Source organism: Trichoplusia ni, chromosome 25, assembly GCF_003590095.1.
Source record: "Trichoplusia ni isolate ovarian cell line Hi5 chromosome 25, tn1, whole genome shotgun sequence".
Lineage (NCBI taxonomy): Eukaryota > Metazoa > Arthropoda > Insecta > Lepidoptera > Noctuidae > Trichoplusia > Trichoplusia ni.
This window is the reverse complement of record NC_039502.1, coordinates 2,696,655-2,719,327: the sequence shown is the minus strand read 5'-3', so window position 1 is coordinate 2,719,327 and position 22,673 is coordinate 2,696,655. Positions and strand designations below refer to the sequence as shown.

The window sequence follows — 22,673 nt, the reverse complement described above, 5'->3', positions numbered from 1 at the left end:
TATTGTTATTAATGTAAAGTAATCGCATAATTTAGTTCACGGCAGCTGAATACAAACTTCTCGATAGGCACATTAATAACCTGCTCACCCTCTATATCGTAACTGCTCTACAACAACAACAAAAAGAGGATCACTTCCCACTCCAGTTTTTACCACCATAATGACCTTCGATTTTAATTGTGCGGCTAATTACGACATAATTTGACGATGGCAAAGTAATGTTTTAATTGTACACCCTTCTCTTTATATTTTCTTGCCAATTAGGTTTTAATTATTATATTATCTGCGTTTACATCTGTGTACGCAGTTACTAACGTCGCTGACCATCTTTTTTAGTTCAAGTGGTTAAGAAAGAGCGATAAATAAAATAAACTGGCGCTATGGCGTTTATCTGCATCGATCGCGTGTGCCATCGGACAGAGATTAAACGTATCCGAGCAGACATTGCTTTCGCACAGTTCAAAATTTAAAATTCGAAAATGGAAGACAAAAAGAGCGTAGAAGGGCCAACCGCCGCGGCGTGCCCACCCAGTCCGTCGGCGGTACCGGCTCGCAACATCGCTCCACCGCGGTCGTTGGCGAATACCGCCAATTCCTCCGCCATTTCTCTCCCTAGTCCACAAGGCTTATAATCACAGCCTCCTACTTTTAAATAAACACTCTATTCCCCCACATTTTGAATCCAAATTCCTTTGTGCGCATCCCAGCTAATTTTCCAACGAAGATAATGATTAAATTGTTTCGGCATGTCAAATCAAACGAAATTATGCTGTTATATCTTGTTTAATAGCGGTACGCTTATGTTTGTGTCGTACATGCCTACGTGGATACCCCCAAGTGAGATTTCTCCTTTAAAGGATTCTTCAAAAATATTTTCTGCAATGAGAGATTAATTTTTCATCTTTGACAACAAAACTTTATTTTTTTTCAACATATTTTTAGCGGTTCATGTTTAAATGGTAATAACGGAACCGTTAGTCCGTCCGCGACAGCTAGATTAGCCATAGTCGAATTTTCATAGATCATGTAAATCTACAGCCGCTATAATATAAAAATCCAAAAAAATAATGATGGAGCATAGGCAACCTCTGTTAGGTTCATATTTTTTTCAACCAACAGATTTGTTTATCTTTAGCCTAGTTGTACCTATGGAACCCGCTTTGCGAGCGCGACCCGCACATGACCTTTTTTTTAATTATTGTCATGTTCTACGTCTGATAAATCTAAGATATTCAACTTTTTTCCTTGTATTTATTTACTATTTTAATTATCAGAAATCCGTTTTGCTTTGTTCCTTATATCCGCATACTAAACCTATCTGTGTCATAAGGTGAATACCATTTCAAGGCCAAGTTTAAAAATAGATCTTTGACAATCTATTCATAGCTGACGTTATTCATGCAAATTACAGAGCACTGGCCAAGGAGTTAATTATTAAAGAGTTAAAAAATAAATTCGTCATAGCCGACACTCTATGGATTTCCAAATTAACATATTGAGAATGAAAAAACGTATTGTTTGTATAGGTGTTGCGTAAATGTTGAATCATACTTATGTTGACCTAGACATTTTATATTTGGTTTCGTTATCATCGATATTATATGTTAAGTAGTCGGTGACGGTTATCGTGGAAAAGTAGCCTATTCTTGAGATCCAAGTTGAATGAATACGTGTTCAATAGGTTTTAGTCATTTTCACCGAATGCCTGAAAGACCTAGTAATTTGGGAAAATGTTGTATTTACTAAAACGTATTAATTAATTGTCGTGCACAACTACAAAATCTTGCCCCAAAGTGATTTTAGTGAGAGGCGAAAGTATTGTCTATAATTGTCAATTATAAAGATAATTAATCAAAGGCTTTATTTTCCGCTACACTATAATCGTTGTTTGAATAATTTATAAGCAATTTATCACTAAGTAATCACGATTAAACGTAATCTTATTACGTGCATATATATGATAAATAAACAGTATCTGAATAATTAAGAGTTCCATGTAGCTCTGTACGTAATAACCATTACTTCAAACCATGACGTTTTCTTAATATTTGCAAAGCAGGGAAACACCGAACAATATCCTGATTTTACAGTAAAACATGACTAATAACTTAATACAATGAGATTTTTATAACACGACCTCTAAATTTAGCAATACCCAGCTACTTATTGACGTCACTTATTAAGAAAAATGTATTAACGTTTACTATAAACAAGACAATCGCACATTTTGCTGTGCACTGCTTCATGTGTTTTACCATTTCCAATGAAGCGACGTGTATACCGCGCATTATACTTGTAACAATTCGATTGCTTCACGATATCGGTTGTGGATAGTACGTGACACAACAAGCGTAGTACAACATAACAGGTTATGTTATAATAGTCTACTGAGATGCGGATTCCGGCCGCTGCGTCATCTACTTGACCCCAAATCAGTAACGATTGATTTTCACTTCATATGTATTATATTGCAGTTGGTCGTGTAAGTTGTGTAGTGTACATTCTCTCCATAAAAATTACAGACAATATTTTCAATAGCAATGAAATAAAATTGCAGAAAGTGTCCTACTGGTTAATAGGTCTTTCACCATAATAAAGATTTTGCACCATATTATCATGTTTCATAATAACATTTTAATTTCATCATTGTAAGTATGACAGTAGTGATTTGAAGTGGGGTAATTATTAACTTTCTAATTTTAAAACACTTCAAATATTGTAACAGTATTTTTTTCAAGAATAAGTATTGACAAAACATGGGAAAAGATTAAAGTCCATGATAATCCGGCTGTAGTAATTACCGTATAAATGATTGAATATATTACGTGTGAGTACTCGTAGTAACGAGTTGTAACGCAAGGTGAATGAATCTTGCATAAAATGCGAGTTCTATCCCAATTAACACACAGTTCCTTAATCCGGGTCAAAATTCACAATTACCGTTAATGTTACACCACTTTGGGTAACGTGATAATGAGTCTTTGAATTTCCAAAACAAGAATTTCGTCACCATGAAGTTGCTCAAATTAGGAAGTTATCGGTATTTCGGCTTTCGAAATCTATACGTCGGAACCGTGACTCTGCTCTTGCCCATTGTATGTTCGCGTGTCCAAAAACCTTGAAATCGCCACTCAACCTTAACCATGACATCTATCTCCGCATGTCGTAACAAGTTTGACATCTTAACCGGCGTTCTAGTTTTTTCCAACGTTCTCGGACCGGAATATAATAAAACGCCCCCTGTGTATTGTTAACGCACTATTTATCAAACACAAACATCCCATGATACGTCTATTCACACCGTTTCTAAACGAAATTTCACGGCGTTCCTCTGTTGCGAGTTTAATTGTGTTGCGTACGAACTGCACTCATTGTGCGCGCGTCTTTATAGAGCCGCCGGTGCACGCCGAACAATGTCACAATTGTGAAATTTTAAGGCAGTCGCACATTGTTTTTGTCACTTTAGGACCTCCTCAGAGCGGGCCAAAATCTACTACCGTTAAAACGAAAACAAAACTCAAAGATGGCACCTTTTTAAATGGGTCTCCGTTGACAAAGCAATTTATTGCGTCATATATAACGTAGTGAAAGTTGCCAGAGTTATTGTTTCTATTACTTCGTTAACGGTAAAACAAAATGATTCGGCAACGGGACAAAGGCTCGCCCTTGTACAGAAGTCGGCTATTTTACAAGGCAATGAACAGTTTGCGAAATTTTAATGGGTATTTTATGGAGTCATATTTATGGAATCCAAAGAAGATTTTACGTTGTACTCGTTTAAATTTTACCGATCCTTAAATGGGGATATATTTTTAGGAGTGAAAATCCGTAATAACTTGTCTAAATAAAATATCTGGCAAACGATGATAAAGATATCACTAAAACTCTTTAGCCATAACACTTGCAGGCGGTTCCTTTAAGTCTTAACTTCTTATATTTATTTTTGTATTCATATTTTATTCGCATACCTAATCAAATACGTAAGATAAAACACAAAACATATTAAAGCGTGCCTAAAATAATAGTTAAACGTTAGTCACTTCATAAAGGACGCCTTGTATTGTTAGTTTACGTAAATTATGTCACAGCAGGTAACAATTATCCTTTACATTTAAAAGAATGGGCAATTCTCCTAAACAAATGGGTATTTTCTACCAACTTTGTACATATTCTGAAGCGCAAATTGAGTAATTAACCCATCACATTAGGCTTTTTGAAAGGACTACTATTTAAAAGAAAATGTGTGAAGATATTATTAAAGAGCATTTTTTTTCGATTCTATTTTATTAGCAGTTCATGAGAGATCGTTAAATGATTTGAACGGATAGTGGAGTATTTCACAAATAAAATTTGCATGTTTGTATTTTGAAATGTATTCTATAATGAATATATATTAAGTAATGTATGGCTTTTTGTAATTAGACAGGACTGCATTGTTTTATCGACAGATGTTGTCACATTTTAAATGTAGAAATGGAATATTATTATATTAATATTATATACAAGTTCATTTTCCCTTGAGTTAAAATTGATATTCGAATCTATTCAAATCCAAAATTATGTATCAAATAGTTAATACCCAAAAGTAAATTATTACAATTAACATAGTTTCCATCAAATATACCAATCTATTTATTTTTGATCATCATCGATTTTAAAGCCTGATAACATTTTAAAACCTTAATAAGTTTAATTCGAAATAGTTTTCAATCCGGAACACCTTTTAAAGAGGTTTTATGCAATAAAACCTTCCTCTCAAATTCAATATAGATATGTATTATCGATAATATCTATGAACCTTGCTACGAGAGTCAGTGTGTCGGTATTAAATAAGGTTCCGTAATAGACTGATATTCCTGTTATCATCCTAAAATAGAAACAATCTATGTGTGTGTGCCTCTAAGTGTATCACTCGGATGTCCGGTCCCTTTCTGTCAATACTTTTGCACTAGATATTCTTCAATACGTTGTTCTTTCTTTTGATTTGGCTTAGACTCTATTTATATGTGAGCTTTTTCTTTAGAAGTTGAAGTAGCTTGCTTAGTGCGTTAACGATAGATTTTCAACAAAATCATGTTCAAAATTGTCTTTCTCCGATACAAACTTTAGAGAATCTTTAATAGATAAAAATAAAAATAGTTTTTTGTTCGGTTATCTTCGGCTTACTTAGCTTTAGTGATTGAATCGATCAGTGGATTGCAACTAATGGTGTTTTTCAAAGTGTTTAGAAGAAAAAAATAGTACCTACTATACTTACGATTTCATGTCTAAATTCACCTGCTTTACCGTGATTTCAGTTGACGCCATTTCTATTTAACAGTATTTGACGTTGATTCATCTGTTTAAAAAAACTAATTCGGTTATAAAAATTTACTTAGTATAGTCATTAAGCTCAAAAACCGTGGCTAGATTGTCATTTCTTCGTAAGCAATTAATTCACTCTGACAAAATTTTCCGTATATTTCATTTTATGAATGAAACTTCATCAATGACTCAGGAATCAACACTTGAGCAAAAAACATTGTAGTAAAAGTTATTTATGTATAAGTTTCCGTAGTAAATTTTCCTCGATCGTAGTGATGGTAAATTGTTTATGTAAATCGTTATGTCAACGGCATACCTAATACGTGTAATTGAACAATTATATGTATGAGTCAACGTACTAGCTTCATTGAATTATCGTAACGTTACTGGTGTGATAGAGTATTTTCATGACTGATATCAACCGATTAGTTCAATGAAATTTGTATACTATTTACTAAATTAAATATGATAGTATTATTTTCCTTGTTTGAAAGATTTGGAACATTAAAAGGCAATTTTGTAGAGTTGTTTTGACGAATTTATATTTGAATTATTGTTAAACAGGTAACGTCAATGATTTACGATTAAAAGCATTGAATGTGAGAATTGCTTACTAAGACTTTTGAATTATAAATTTACGATGAGGAAATTAGTTTGATAATTAAATAGTTTATGAGAACTATAAAGAAGTTTTAAAGGAAGGTTTAAAGTGTATCAAACGCATTTTGTCTATGAATCATCATTTAGTATCAAAGTGATAAAACATAAATACTAAAACAGTAAAATACACATTAAATAATTAAATTGACATAATCAATATAAGGTATTTATTTGATATAAAACCTCACTGAATCCACTCACAAAAATTATCTAATCGACCCGGGAATTCAGCGGCGACGATTCGCGAAATCATTTGATACAATTACAAGAAACCAAGTTGCCAGACTGCACGACGTCGTTCTTATCTCAAGTATGCAAACAAAATAGGTTGTTATTATATCAACCGGAAAGTACGCGCTGATTTAGCACAGGTGTCTTTTCACGGAACTAGTGGCCCATGTCCGGTGACACAACCGAAATCATGTGGATGTGGATAATATGTGCATGGGAGTATGAATCATACCCATCGTTCACGCTATCCATGAGTAGGGACCTGAATGAGTACACCAGAATATGTTAATTAAAATATGGCACGTCATACATCATTCCAGTTATTGTACTATTCCTACGTTTTAAAAGCAGCCAGCATTTTTTTATTAACATTAAAATACCCAAGCTTATTCATTCAAAGGATTACAGTCAATGACTAATTACAGGAGCTTAAAGACCTAGTGTAATGTTTAATATTCCTTACTAATCTATTTGACCGACTTTACAAAGAGAGGGTTATTAGTAATGAGTGTTTAAAAAATGAATGCAGAACTTTCCGGTCGCTACTGGACTTCTTACAAAGGAATGATTTTTGAACGATTATTTGCAAAAGTAGCCGCTAATTAGTTAAAGCGATATCATTAGATTGTACAAATTAGTAGTGCACATAAGCTCCTTGTATCAATAAAATACTTATTAGCTAATTGCATTCGGCGGTCAATTTATAAAGACGCGTAAAATGGTTCAGCATATACTTAGCCGATACTGTATCATGGACAGTAGTCTGAAAAACTAATCGTAGTCTAGTTTTGAGTTTATTTTTCATAAGTTGTTTGTAATAGTTGAATCGATCCTAAACGTTAGTTTTCTCCTTCTTATTATATCGAATAGATAAACAATATACACTATCGAATAAACAAATCAATGTTTTGGAAATGCAAATATAATATAGCCTAACAGTTTAAAGGAAAATTCAGGAAATTTTCTTCGATCTCAGCGTAATCCGGTTAAATCTGAGTCAACTGAAACGTGACTAACGAGATGAGAACGCATGGACCATGACTCAATATGAAAGACTGGAGAAATTGTCAATAGTGCCAAAACAAAATTAACTCAATGTGAAAAAAATATTTGTCAACAAAAACGAACTGTTTGTTTTCATAATTAAATCGAGAAAAACTGGGAAAGCCCATGTTTTTGTTTTACAGTATTTTATCAAATTTTGTTGATACATCTATAAGTTGGCAACGAAATTAATATTTGTTTTTGTGTTATTGTAGAAAGCCCCATATTTTGTTTACTAAGTACGGGTTTCAGTGTAATGGGGATTTGAAATAAATTTAAATCAAATTAAACATTAAAATAAATAAAAACATTTTGCAGAAGAAAAACAAAAAAAGACATGTTCTGTTAAAGATAAACATATCCACTGATTTTATGTAGTAAATTAAAATACACAAATAAAACTATATCCGTTCTACTTTCATTAAATATTTTTAAATCTAAATAAACATTGTTACGTATCTCATAACACTTTATTTAAAACTGGTATATTTTTTAGATTAATAAATAATCAGATAATTGTAATATTGGAATTTGATATGACAATTGTTATATCATCTCGTCAAATATTTCATGATAACATTTTGGCATTATAATTGACTATTTGAGGTAGGCGTGTATTAAGTAAATGATACAAGTAATTTTAATATATATGTTTTACCTGACAATCATTGACGTTATATAATTTTTTATTTACATTGCTCCAGATTAATGAAATCCATCATCAATTCTAAAAATAATCAAAATAATGTCAGTATTCAGTAGAAACTGCTGGTGAATAATGTCTTGTTTAAAGTTTTTTTTTTCTTTTATTTTGTATATTTGGCAAATGAGAAAATCTCAAATGAATATGGACTATATTTTACTTTAAAAATAAAAATAAAACATCATTGTATTGAGGTGTTAATTACCTAAAGTAATAGTACCGTGTAACCTAATTATTTCTAACTATTGTTATCATAAACAACATTTATAAAATAAAAATTCGGTGAGTAATAATAAATTAAAACAATAATTAATTTATTAATTTCATAGTAAATGTTGAATACCAACTGTAAAACAAACCAATATTTAAAAATCAACGGCACGTATATAAAAAAAAGAATACAAGAAAGGTCAACCCTTATTTACTGGGAGCGGAGCAAACGGACCCCTCGCATACATAATAGTACTTGCAACTGGGTGGGATCGAGGCCCGCCTCCCGGCTAAGCCGCCCACCATTGGTTGCGGCGTGGCTACACGGGAGAAACCCACCTGCGATTCGTTCTTCCGTGCCCCACTGCCTTCGACAGAAACACGTGCCTCGGTGAGCACTAGCCTTTATCTTACGCGCGTTCACACAAATTCATTTAGTCTCTCACACGACACCACGCGTGCGACATCGTAGCATTTTGGGGGATGTCAATTGCGATCGTCTGTTATGGATCACAGTAGCATACCAGCGTGTGCGTTGTACAGGAATACTGGCACTATTATAGTAAGACTGAAGAAGATGGATGTGGACACGAGTTGTTGCAAGCGTGAGGTGTGCCCGGCCACCAGCTGTGCTGATCTGCTGCACAGGCCCTCCGGATGTGAACAATGTACTAGGACTAGATTAATTAGCCAATATAGTGACTGTGATAGTGATGTTGTGGAAAAATGTCGACCCTATAGATCGAGTGCAGCCAGAAGTAGTAAGCTATATTTTTTTACTTTACACTTTTTCAGTGCTTTTCAGTTTTCTCTGACACTTTTCATATATTTAATTAATTTCACATTAGGATTATCAATGTTATGAACCTTTCCCTAAGATCGAAAATTTTAAATTATCATATTTATAAATTAATTGTCAAACTTTAGTAATCTAAATATTTTTGTTGCAAAAAATAGTTTAAATTCAAAACTTTATTAAATCCCAATGTCATAATTTTAACAAAGTTTGCGCTAGGCAAAGAACATCAATTAACTCATTTTTTCATAAATGAACTTACAAAGTTTAAAAGTGATGAAGCTTTTGTAAGTTACCAGCAAGCTTATACGACAAAACAAAACGCTGCTTCTGCGTGCGTTTCTAATGTAAACTTAATAAGACAATGAAAGCTCGCAGCAGTGTAATAACAATAGGGCAGGTAGAGTCCCGCAACGATAAACTGTCCTTATCATAATAAAGCTAGGCACAGCGTTAGTAAGCGTTATTTATTTATAAACTAAGTATCCGGTCCGTACAAACGCACGCCTATTCTCGCATCCTCGTCGCATTGTCGGGGCTGTCTCGTTCCACCGCGGTAATCGAGATTACAATTTCATTACGCGCAAAAACTTGGCTCAGTCTCCCTTTACAATGTTAAACACGAAGATCAGAGCTAACTAACTAGGCTTAAACTGTAATTAAAGTAACGTACTGTTACCGGAATGACATATCTGACTAAATGTTTCTATCCTTTAAGAGCCGGACAGTTACGTCCAAGCGGCGCGCAGAGGGTTATTTCGTAATTAGTACTATCGCTTGGTCGCTCTCTATATAGGGCCAAGAAATGATTTAAGTGTCGTGCAATAAAAAACTTATGCCTATTAGATTACTTGCAGGGAACATGTATCTTCTCTTTTTGTGATAGGATTGTTTTCTTTCGTAGCTTTTGTATGCATATGCGACAACGTAACGAGTTGAAAAACTCTTAATAACGGTTCTTGAATAAACGTTCATTACTTAAATTAAGAGTTAATACAAAGAGTGTTCATTAAAAGTCAGCTAATTGCATCGTAGGAAAGGTTCTTAACACTGTACGTGTGGTTCTATTTATATAATGTTGATGACTTCTAATAAATCTCACTGCATTTGCGAGAACTGGGTAAATCCGTCCGGAACTAGATTGTTATGCTTGAGACCATAACGTGTTACTCATGCAAACAGTTCATTCATAAACCGATACCGGTAAATTCGTCTTTGATTCATGTTTTAATAAGTTCAAAGGTTGCGTTAATAAAAATAACCAAAAATACATTTTAGTAGGTATTTTCATTTTAAATTCAATTAGTCATTTTAATGACGAACTTCAGATAAGTAATAACTTTAAAACTTGAAATAGCAATAAATCACTAAAACGTTTATAAATAGACTACAGACTATATTCCACGTTACATCAATGAGATTATAAGGAAAAACGTTTATTGTTAGAAAAGGCAATCGATACCGATTCGTGCAGTCATTACCATATCCCCATGATGTAATCACTGATGTAGTTCCATCGTCATCGTTATTACTACATTAGACTATCAAAATTATATTTAATAGGTGATGCCTCTGCTTACTTCAACCCACAAAAACTAGATCCTGGCCATTAATAGTGACGTTATGCCTATACGTATCAAACACTAATTGATTTACCCATTTGCCGTCAAGTTTTTTATCTATTTCGATATTAAATTGAGACATCGATTATATTATTGCCGATAAATTAATGATCGTAAATGGTAAATCCTGGACTTTTTATAGTCTTTTAAATTTACTTGAATTATAACAGTTAGCTTTCATATTAGTATTGATGCTTACTTAGCATTTAATAAATAGTTTCTAGTGAAGCTGTATAAGTACCAGCATCACATTACATCCATAAAAGTAAAATAAAAACAATCATGTTTTGCCCCCAGCCTTTAAAAAAAGTTAACAACAGAGGTGAACAATCCCTTAATGATACAATATAGAGCACGGTAAATTGTCTTACTGCTCAGAACCGCAGCTACCCGAATGATTAAATATCAATTATTATGAAACAGCCACCCCACGGGGAAAACATCGACAATTATAATATTGAACCAGCAATATAATATTCAATATTTGCTCTAATTTTCCCGGAAGATATGAATAATGCTTTGTTAATGAAATGAACTACATTATTGTATCTAAGCTGGAAACAGTGTTGGGTAAGGTTAGTTATGTTAATGCGAAAGTTCCTTTATTATGCGCTTAGGGGCTCGCCATAATATCGCGATAAGCAATAACAAAGTTAGTAATGAATATCCAGTCACCTCAAACAATGTCTTAGAATGCGTAGCCACAATACTCGTCAATGTTTTAATATTGTCGCAGCGCTTATCCATAAGAAAGCTATGTCATAATAATTAAAGCAAAGTACACGCACTAAGCTCGATTTCATGAACTATGTCCGCGTCATTAGGGCCGCGATCCACTCTCTCATTAGCAACATTTTCACATAAAACGTTGTTCATTTACGCAGAGTAAGGCAGCCGCTTCAATTATAAACAGTTATTTCAGTGAGACGGGAGACTCATAATTGCAGTGTTTAGCTGTCACTCATTTAGTGAGAGATGTCGATCCTAGCTTAGACGTGCCTAATTAACTCTTTTTACAGCACGATAAATATAAAAAAATATATATGCCTCGCTTCGACACGAATAAGGACTGAAATTACACCGCTGTAAATACCTAACAAGATATTCCATTTAGGTTCGGTCGATAAAAAACAGTTACTAAAAATGCATAATGACAGTTGTTAGCTTATTAAAATTAATTCAAGAAAAATTTGCGCTTGTTTCGTTAATTCGAAAGACGGGGTCGATCAACGATCTTCTTCGCGACGCTATTACCGTTTAGAGCGATTTTCAGGTAATGAAGAGTGGTATCACCGCGTATCTTGTGATACGCGCCGCCACGCGCGTCTTTGAGCGATAATCGCCCTTATTATGCGCAGTCAAATTTTACGAGCGCATCGGTTGTTAGCTGGCTACTAACAAAATGATGAACGGACTCAAATTAAACCTCTATTATAGCTAAAACATGACGCCTTTTCCTATTTAATGTCACGAGGACGGGTATCAGTAATCCCGTTAATGATCTAGCGCAGCAGCCCCATTGCGCCCGCGCTCCACGCTCACGGTAAACAGCACAGATATTCGAAAAAGATAACCCGTCAAATTATACTGACGGGAATTTTGTAACGAGCCGCTAAGATGATGCCCGCGACTCTCATCCGAATTTTTTTACCGCATTTATAACAATAATAATCAGAATTTACATAATGATTGCGCAGGCGCCTGCGACGTCCGGTGCGCACAACGCCGGCAAACTTTTCTCGGTTTTCGAGTCGAAATTCTAGTTAGCGGGCGCGCGATTTCTTTTTAAAAAGGTTAACAAGATGGTCTCGTTTGGGTCGTTTTTCGTGCCGCGAAGCCTTCTTTTGTGAACGGGCGAGCTGTTAAAAAATAAACGAAGTCTTTGTTTCTCGGGTAGTCGGTCCGACCTCCGACGCGGTCCCTACTTTTTTATGCCCCCTTATAACCTGTGTATTACCTACGTGTAGGTATCTACGGTTTTTATGGTCGCCCGGTCAGTTCTTCAATGGGCTAAGGAATTCGATCGAGTCTCATTGTTCATCTCAAATATCTCCACGTATAAGTGGTTGGGGTATAAAGAGGATATCAATTACTTGCCGCTTTAGAAAAAAAACATCCATTTGTTTTAATTATGTTAAAGTATGATACCCTTTCAAAATCAAGGTGGCTGCTAACATTTAATTAAATAGTTCATGTAACTTTTTTAGTCTACTTATTTAAAGAAAGTTAATAAAGAAAATTAATTTTCAACAGAACTAAAAAGTTTTCATGTCAAGGTTCAAAATTTAATTAGCTCCATATTTTATCTTCATCTCATGGTTACTCAGTGAAAATATTTGTCTCACAGTGACTCTACGTCTTTTACGAGCTGACCTGTTGTTTTTTTGTACATGAACTTTTGACGGCGGTCTCGCGGTTGCTTTTGACCGGAGCACTAATAAAATGTTATGATCGTGTGTTTAACGCGTGTTGTGTGTGTCGGACCTTCCTTTTGACATGATCGTTATTGCCCGACTCCACCTTTGCGGTCGCCTTTTGTAACCCAATTGGTACAACATTATTATCGTGTCAATTAGAGGGCAATATAACCTACAACTAAATCACGGCTAGTTATACGGATTGCATACTTAATGAGAGGGGTTTGTTTATGCAAATTATTCATTTATGTTTCTTGCTGTGAGACGTTACGATTTTGTTCTTTTTTTAGTAAGAGGAGGTAATCGGTATCAGTTCACAGGGCCTAGTTAAATAATAAGCGGCTGAGCCCTATAACTATAATTTTCTTTTATTTGTCCGCGGTGCCTGCGGCCTTCGGAACGAAACCGCCACAGACCGCTAACGAGATGATGAAAAAAATTACACGCACACGTTTGTGCTAATTGTGTGAGTGTATTGATGAATCTGGATTTAAATCCTTTTTGATCGTTTGCCGCTGTCTTTGCGAATATTGATAGCTTCTTTGGAGATCTAAGATATTAAAAACCACAATTTGATGAAGACTCCTTAAAAAATGATATGTCTTATTCGTAATCCGTAATCATTACTTGCCTTGACACTCGCTAAATATTTTGCGAAAACTTTCAGAATTCTGACTGTTAATTTCACCTCCTAATTGTGCTACATTACTATAACAAATAAGCGAGATCTTTATCTACGTTAGTCACTAACCGGCAGACACTACACTTGTGATTCACACCTTGAGTCAAAACACTGAAAAAATAAATAACATTCTATGCGAGTGACTCGATACAACTTTGATGTTGTTTCGATTTATTAGTACAGACATAATTGTTAAGCTCATTGTTTTATTTTAATATTATGATTTAGTTCAAATAAATTAATAAATTGTTGGTTATATTTATTGAGATTAGCTTTCGCTTTTTGTTAAAGTTTGTTAAGTGAATAAGCTTATTTTAAAACTGTTCCCTAATGTTAATTAATTTAAATCACAAAAGTAATTAATCATCAATGTGTAGTTGACACTGTATCTTTTACATTTTTCTTAAGATAATAATTAAGTCATAATTTCTCGATTCAGTAGGTACCATTAAGTTGAAGAACACAATGTGATTTATATAAAAAGAAACAATGGAAGACCTTATAAAATTTATTTATTCCAATTGTTAATCAACGACAATTCGTTATCATATTAATGAGCAAATAGTTTTATCTCAATTGTACGTCAACGTAAACCCGCACATTATTATTTGACATCACACGTATTTTGACGCGATAATACTATCGTCATTGGAACATACTAATTGTTATCTATGTTCAAAATAAAACGTCCGAAATTATTGATGATGTATTTCACACATTATCTTTTTGTCACAGCAAGCACACGTGAGCGTTGGACGTAAATGATCCGTTTTGTAGCAGTTTGCTCTTCACGATGACATTTCCAATGACAGCTCGTCATAACACTGCGAGTCACAACACGAGCGCGATTACAAATTATAGCATTTAAAAAAATCATCCTAACAATATCCAATTATTCAAATAACTGCCAAGCTAATATTTTTTTGGCTGTAATCGAGACAGGTGCATCATGTGTTAACTTTACATTCAAATAAAAAATTATGTCAATCACACTTCAAATTATTTCCTTCGTTGGTAATATTATTCAATTTTAACGAGTAAAACGAATGTCAAGTCAATAAATACTTCTACGTCAACGTTGGACACCTTCTGCTGGTGACAGTAGTTAGTTTCAATTAATATTTGTTTTTCTGTTAAATTCAAAATAACTAGGTATTTACATATTGCCCGTGACATAATATACAATTACGTAAATACTAGCCACGCCACCCTCCTAGGTGTGCAATTATTATTGCCATAGGAAATAATAATAAAGTACTAAAAAGGGCGTTAACGATTCCATTTACGTTATCGATAATAAAATCGATAAATTAGCTCAATGAAGTAACCGATCTGAAGAATGTGAGTGCGATTACCGCGCCACCGTTAAATAGTGCCGCATTAGTGATTCACACAGGTTCACTGGACAATTAGCAAAGGCTGTCCACCTCTGGGCCGCGATGTATTTATTCATCGGATGTTCATCGATTACCATAATCGATACCATCGCGCGTGCCGCATACGGAACAAGTGACTCTTGAGCGATTTCATTAAATGAGATGCATTGAAAAATACGAGAGCTTTCATTCAGAAAATTGAATAACAAGCAAAGCTACGATGTACTTTACCGGTTGTACTCTGCTTACCTACATATAATTGAACATCGTGTACGACAATAATGCTGTTGATTATAGTGATGCTGAATACATTAATACCAAACAGTGACTAGGTAGTCAAGGAAAGTTACGTCTTTTCGAATCGAAAACAAACCAAGAGTTTGCATGTCAACCAATCTTCCTCTGAAACTGAACTATATTTATATAATCCTTGGGCTATTAGTAACGTAGTAAATTTTCTTCAGGATACGTCAACGTCTGCGCGGCGGTGTGCCTGCTATTGTTGGTTTGCGGGCTGTCACCGAGGTCGTCGGCGGCGCCTCATAGAAGACGAGCCAGCATGGACCGGGAACGACGCGACGCAGATGGAGAGAACAGTCTGTGGGCTAACCCCTGCGATTATAATGACTCTCAAGTAAGTAGCTACAGATTTGGCATTACATGGAATAAATAGAAAGCAGAATTGACGCAAAATAATTCAATGCAATTTCGTGTGATTGTCGATTCGATTGAAATTTAATGAAAGTTTTCAAAATTTCTATTGTTTTACAGTCAAAACCAGTCATCCCGCAAACTCATGCAAGGGAGGTCGCGATGAAGCTCGTCGTGCAAGCAAAAAGCACTTACTCAAAAACTGCGAAGTACAAGGAGGAATTTGTAAGTACATGAGACTGAATTTTATTATCATGGAATAGGTTAAATTTTAGAAACCATAGAGACATCAAACACGAAACGCTACAAAAGTTGACTCTTACCATACTCTTCTGTAACCAATAGAACCAATAGACCCATAACTACATACCTAGCAATTGTTCAAACGTATTGCACAGCACAGCATATGAAGTGATGGCTGCAAAGGCCTTTCTTTGCTTTCATTCATCGATTTTGCACGAGGCTGTCGCGTAGTATTCGCGTTCGCATCTATATGCCCGCCGCGTCGCTCTAAATGAACGGACGGAGCTTGCGGTCGACCAATACCAATAAAACTTAAGCCTAACGTCGACGCATGCCTTTAACGTTTGTATCTACGAAGATATTTTGATTAAAAAACGAGAGTCTGTAAAAGGGATCAGAAAATAAACCTTTCAATCAAAAGGAAAATTATGTAGACTAGATCAATCAAAGAAACTTGCCCATAGCATATCAAAAGAAACGATTTTATGATCGTGTAAAATTGATTCATTTATACTGGTATCGTCATTTTGCTTAGAATCGATTGAATTTAAGCAAATAAATGTTAAAGTCCTTTTGTCAAAAAGTTTCACACGAAATTTGACCCATTAAAGATTCACGGCGTGCACGTTTTTAGTGCGGTTTTCTCACCGTGGAGTGCACGGGCGCGGGCGTGGAAGAGAGATTGCATCGGCCGGGCGCCGTTTCGCGTCTCTACGTCCGGCCGGCCGCTTCCTCCCTTTTAATTATAATTTCGCGCTGCATTTCTGTGACGCCACGTCGGTATCGACAACCTTGTCGATAAAATGCTTTGTAAACAGCACACGTTACATAAAATAAAAATATGTAACTGACCAAATCACATTAAATCAACGACACTATATTTCATCTGCCCACCAAGTTTACTTGTCCAGCTTTAAAACTTGCTTTAGTTAATTTTTTGCCCCGACAAGTCCATTTACAAATGAGATGCAGTTTTATTACAAACCAGTTTATATTAAAAACAAAGCACCTACATTTCTTATCAGATGGTAATATGTCGCATAAGAATCGCAGACAATTCAACCTACATTCAAGAATTCATAAAACATTCACGAATTATTAGAAACAAACGTTTAGCATGTTAATACAACGATTCATATGACGGCTCTATCATTCCAATCCTAGGAATATAATAATTTCCGAATCGGAAGTAAGGTGGACCGATCAACGAGAAATAATGCGATGTCGAAGTCGCGCCTCGAATCATTTATGGATGACCCCATACCAACGCACTCGACGGTGACACGATAACCGCACCTACCGCGTATACATTTCGGCGATCGTTGTCAATATAATCGATTTATTGAGAGTTGGGCAGTCAATGGTAGCGGAACAATGGAAGCGTTTATGTCGAATGCGTCCAGTTATCGAGTGTGATGTTCGCGTATGAGGTATGGTGGCATTGTAATAGGCTCGACGGTCGTAACGACGGCGACGTCCTGTCCGCTGCCTCCTCGTAAAACGACATTATCGACTCACAGTAGCCGGAACGAGGTACAGGACGGTGCGCGTACGCTTCGAATACTGATTGCGCATTAGTATTGCGCGACACACCTGCCCGACGATTTTTTCTGTCTCTCCCCTTAATGTCGGTCATTCGTTACTAATGTACCATATTTATTGCGATTTAGAAGCAAATCGTGGCGATGAACTGCCATTGTTGCTAGTTGGCAAGGACGTCTATGTAATCTTTTCTGAACCACTTATTTAAATGAACAAAATACTATGCGTACCTATCGCTATTTTTGATCTTGACCTGTTAATATTAGTCATCCCATTAAAGCAAGATAAACGTCTAAGTTACGTATGACAGACAAGATATCCTAAATAAATCAGACTGCTACATCTGTCGTCAAGCCCATTCCGTATAAATAATAACTGGCCGCGTTGTACTAAGAACGCAATAACAAATTCAACGAACTCTACCGGTACTGTGTGACTCGCCACCGACCACCGTGTGAATGTGTCATAACACTCGTGCTTTTGACTACACCGGTGTCATATTATCGCATCACATTTTCGACTGTGGAATTCAACTCGCTTCCTTAAAAAGTGCACGTTAACTTTTAAAAGTAATTATGATAAATAAACGAGAGTGGATTCGCGATGTAACCCGATCGGCGGTCGCGATCGGCTGGCGGCGTGTCGCACATCGCAACACTCGCGACTCGTGTGCATCTGCTCGCTTATCTTTGCAATAGCGTCGCTATATAAACATTGAATTACATAGCACATACATACAATATGTACGTACATAGTACGATAGCGTTGTTCACACGGGCGACAGGCTGTCTGCGGGCGTTGGGTGCGTACGTGTGCCGTAAATATATCAATGTCTGCGTTTGTGTGGGTGCATGTTTATTTGATAAGCTTCCGATGTTTCGAGCTAGGCATTCGGATGCTAGGTCGTCAAATTTCTTAGTTGATGGCCCACCCACGGGAATTGCATAGCGCTGAATCCATATTTTTCGTAAAAGCTTATTTAATCTAATTGGTTTAATTTCATAGTTTGATTTTCTACCAACTTATAACTGAATAGTGTTATGAAACTTAAAAAAAAGTGAAACATTTTCAACAGAAACTTTACTATGACTGAAGCTGTTTAAGTAGACTGGTTATAAATAACTTCATCAGCATTTTTTCCTCTCTTTCCCCTTTTTGCCATTCAGAATTAAAGGTTATTTTTCTAATTCATTTTTGGTTAAAAATGAATTAGAAGAAGTAGTAGTAATAGTGGTGCGTATAATTAGTAGACATACATTTGCGTTTGTAGATAAAAAAGCAGCGACATTAAAAGCATGAAAATGTAACAAATGTAAAATAAGCTATCAAGTAGATTCGAATCAGTTTCGATGCAAACTTCACACAGTAGGTAATGTTTTGGATATGGTCCGATGGACCGGACGCACACCTGTGTATTTAGTATGCCACTGACTACATAGCACATTCCATCTCTGAACGATATCATTACTAATTACACATTCTATTTTGTTTTGTTAAATCATCTGCACTCGTTTTATTCATAGGATGCAAATTTCACATTCATAACGAAAAATAAAATATTTAATGTTTTTTCAATCTTTAAAATAATCTCACTGTAAACACTAATTTTCCTGCCAATTACTTACCACTTCGGCAACGGATAACATCGCCGGTTCGAGTCCATTCATGCACCGAAACTCGGTTTATATCCAAAGAAATAATCGTAAATTTATTTCATTGCACGTATTATCAACGAATTTTATATCAGCGGTATCTCAATTTCAATGAAGCAAATTAATATTTGGATAAACTTTCCTGATCGCCACCGATAAACGGTTGCACAAATATATTTTGGGTGTTTCGCCGGGGTTATGCACACATTTAATTAGTCGTATTGTTGTCTAACAATATTTCCTACATAAGGGATACTTAACTACCGCGCGACACATCTGCCCGTCCAGGCACCGATTGTTTGACGTGTCAAAGCTATTTCGACTCTACGCTTCTAATACAGGAGCAGTTTTTGTTTGGTCACTTAACATCACGTGTGCTATCGACTTAGTGTCAAATTTTAATGTCGAAACGGTTTTGTTACGTGAAATGTCGTCGGCGGCGGCCGCAAACCTCCGGTTTCGATCTCATCTTTCGCACGACCTTCGCTGGCCGATAAATTGACTATAAACACGTTAGTGTCAAGTATTTAACGTGTATTGAATATAGAATTGAATGAAAAATGATCCAATCAAACTCGTTGAAAATGGGCTTCGTGATCTCCTTTAAATCATTTATGACACAAACATTGCGAAATAGAATCTTATTCTATTAATAACGATAAAAATCGTAGCCTTTATTCGTGATTATCTAATTGAAAGACAGAGTCTTGAAATAAATAGATCGCAGTTAGGACCGGCTATTGCTCCGTTGTTACTTGACCTATTATCTAAATGCGAGTGTCTTTTATGAAGAGCTCAAGTAAGAGCGGTTGTTTCCCGAGAGGGCAGTAAACGTTTGTTATTTCTTAGAACAATTTGCGACTAGGTAACGCGTGTTCTTACGTGGGAGTGCAACTTCGTTAGCTGATATTTTTGTTTGCTAATCATTTATTACAAATATACATTTATTTTTCTTTGTTCTTATTGAAGAAAGATTTTTATAAAGTTACATTGATTCTGCAGTACAATTGATTTATTTCCTATTATAGCATATTTTTTATTATAACTAAGTTCAAAATTATGTATGCAATAAGAGTGAATAAAATAAAAATTATGGTATCTCGAATCCTTAAATAAGAGTTACAAGAACACATGAAAATGACTACATACCGTTAGGCAAACGCACAAAAACACTAAACAAATTAACTCAAAGATCTATCAGATATGTAAGAGTACTCGACTGGCCACTGCAGAGCGAGCCCCTCTCCAAGCACATTTATACCATCACTCCAGGAAACCACACGGACTCATCATCCGCTCAATCTTCCTTTTCCATGAAAGTCAATCAACTTATTGTATTAACTCGATCTATTTCTATCTTTCATAGAAAACAACTGCACACAATAAGAGTTGATTCACTGCGATCCTTCGTTGTCTTACAACTGTGTTATTACGAGTTAATCCTAAAGGGTTTTGTCGTTCTCTCTGCTATTTCTCTACTTAGTATTTCATTGATTATAATCATATGTTTAAGATAACTAATGAGTTGTCTATCTTTTGTTCCAGGCACTGAAACTTCATAGTTACCCAAGTTTTGATGCACTTCTTACCTCGTGGCGTAATCAAGAGTTTCTCAAAGCTTATTCCTGGCTACCTGAAGAAGGACTTCCCAAGGAAAAGGTCCTAAACGAAACAATGTCAGATGAATATATGACAGAGTTGATGGTAAGCATCGAATTTTGTTAATTATTTAACTCTAGTTTAAATCGTTAGAAAATAATAACCTGAGTTTAGTTGGAAAATGTTGTTGTATCACTATAAGTGTAAAAGAAATGTCCCTTGATCTGCATTAAGTGATGTACACATAATCATTTGTTTTTGATAATACGGACGTTGCCAGATTGACGTTTCCTAAACGAAAACAATCACCGAAGGGCGGCGAATTCGCTGATGCCAAAAACGTGCATCCGTATGAGTTTTTCAATCGATTTCAAAGAATTGACATCGTCGGTGGCACTCATTGTTGTCGGCCGACTATCGCTTACGTGAGAACACAATGGTTTCGTAATGTGCTGCTAACAATCGAAAAATTAATCGAATTTAGGATGATTATCACAATTACGATTGTCCTTATCTAAGTCAAGACGATTTGGCAATGTGTCAAGTTGCTTAAAATTAGAAGGACAACTATAATGTTGCTTGTGACCGTTCAAAATTTCTGTGTAATAAATTGGTTTACTAAATTCCTTTCTATCTTTTTTACAGCCAAAAATAGATGAAGTGCTGCCGGGGATGTATAAGGGGCTGAAGATGATTGTGGCTGGTTTGTACGCGTTTACAACGGAGGAGCTAAATGCAGGCCTCATATCTGACGAGCCACTGAGAGATAACCTCACTCGGACCATGCATGATTCGCGAGCTGTGCTCTGTTATTTTAATGTAAGTGTACAAAATGTTGTCTTATTATACTATGGTCCAAATAGCCACACTAAACAAACCAAAGAAATATGATACACCAGTTTTGCTTAGCTCATGACACTAATCGAACTTTTCTTTTTTTACAGGACATCATGAACATTCGCAATCTTAAAATCTTGAAACTATCGGACTCTGAAATCCCCACGGACTTCGGCAACAACATGGGCGTCCTTCTATACAGAGACACCATGAACTTCTTGCAGTATCTTGAGCAGGTGTTTAGAAAGCTGTACGACATGGATTCTTGAACACAGCGGGTATCAACAAGAGTTTCACAACGCGACTTGAGGAGAAACTGCAACCCATGTCACTTTTGGCAGTCTACTTAATCTTGGTGTTTGCACCGCATAGCGAAGCGCAGTATTCTTCAGTATAGTTAGCCCCAAGAAAAAAAAAACTCTTTCTAGTAGAATTATTTGTATCTTTTGGCTGTTATATAGCGAATTAATGTATAGAAAAAAAAAACTGTCTTTGCCATTACATTGCCATTTTGGTCTAGAACGAATTAGTTCCTTTTTGTAAATAGTGACGAATTTAAAATGTATTATTTATTGTCTGCTGATTAACATTCTAAATTTCCCGATTATCCTAGTCAAGGTCTTATTTATTTCTCGCTTAACTCCACTTTAGTTTCAATTTCTTTATTATTTGTATTATTTAATTTAGATTTTAGTATTAGACTTCATTCCAGCACTTGGACTATGTTGATGAAATTGTTGAGTCGGAATATGAATGCGTTAAACGATGTATCAGAACAGTTCTTGTCTGCTGTTGTCGATATTAATTAATCCATATTAGACATGGTAGCTTGAGGCTGAGACGAATAATTTTAATTGTACATTATATTCCTACTTTCCTTAGTATTACTTGACTCTTTGTTAACTATTTATATGTTACAGAAATCCAATGAAATATGACTAGCTTTAATAGAGCTGTTAATTATATTATTGTAAAAATACAGAGCCAGTGTATTTATAACTTAATCATTATTTGTATAGTTCAAATAGTACCTATTTATAACTGAAGCACAAACATAGCTTCTATGTTTGTGAAATTAAATTATTATTACATTTATTTCAACGA

At 35.3% G+C, this 22,673-nt stretch overlaps 1 protein-coding gene across 3 annotated transcripts in view; it reads left to right on the top strand.

Moving 5' to 3' along the window:
• Positions 1–22,673, top strand: part of LOC113505292 — a 52,527-nt gene extending 29,854 nt beyond the window's left edge. For all 3 annotated transcript variants that reach the window (XM_026887914.1, XM_026887913.1, XM_026887912.1), the window contains 5 exons: positions 15,510–15,679; positions 15,817–15,921; positions 20,679–20,837; positions 21,378–21,551; positions 21,677–22,673. In XM_026887914.1, the coding sequence (XP_026743715.1) occupies positions 15,605–15,679; positions 15,817–15,921; positions 20,679–20,837; positions 21,378–21,551; positions 21,677–21,838 (675 nt within the window). In that variant the 5' untranslated portion in view covers positions 15,510–15,604 and the 3' untranslated portion in view covers positions 21,839–22,673. The remainder of the gene's footprint in view (positions 1–15,509; positions 15,680–15,816; positions 15,922–20,678; positions 20,838–21,377; positions 21,552–21,676) is intronic.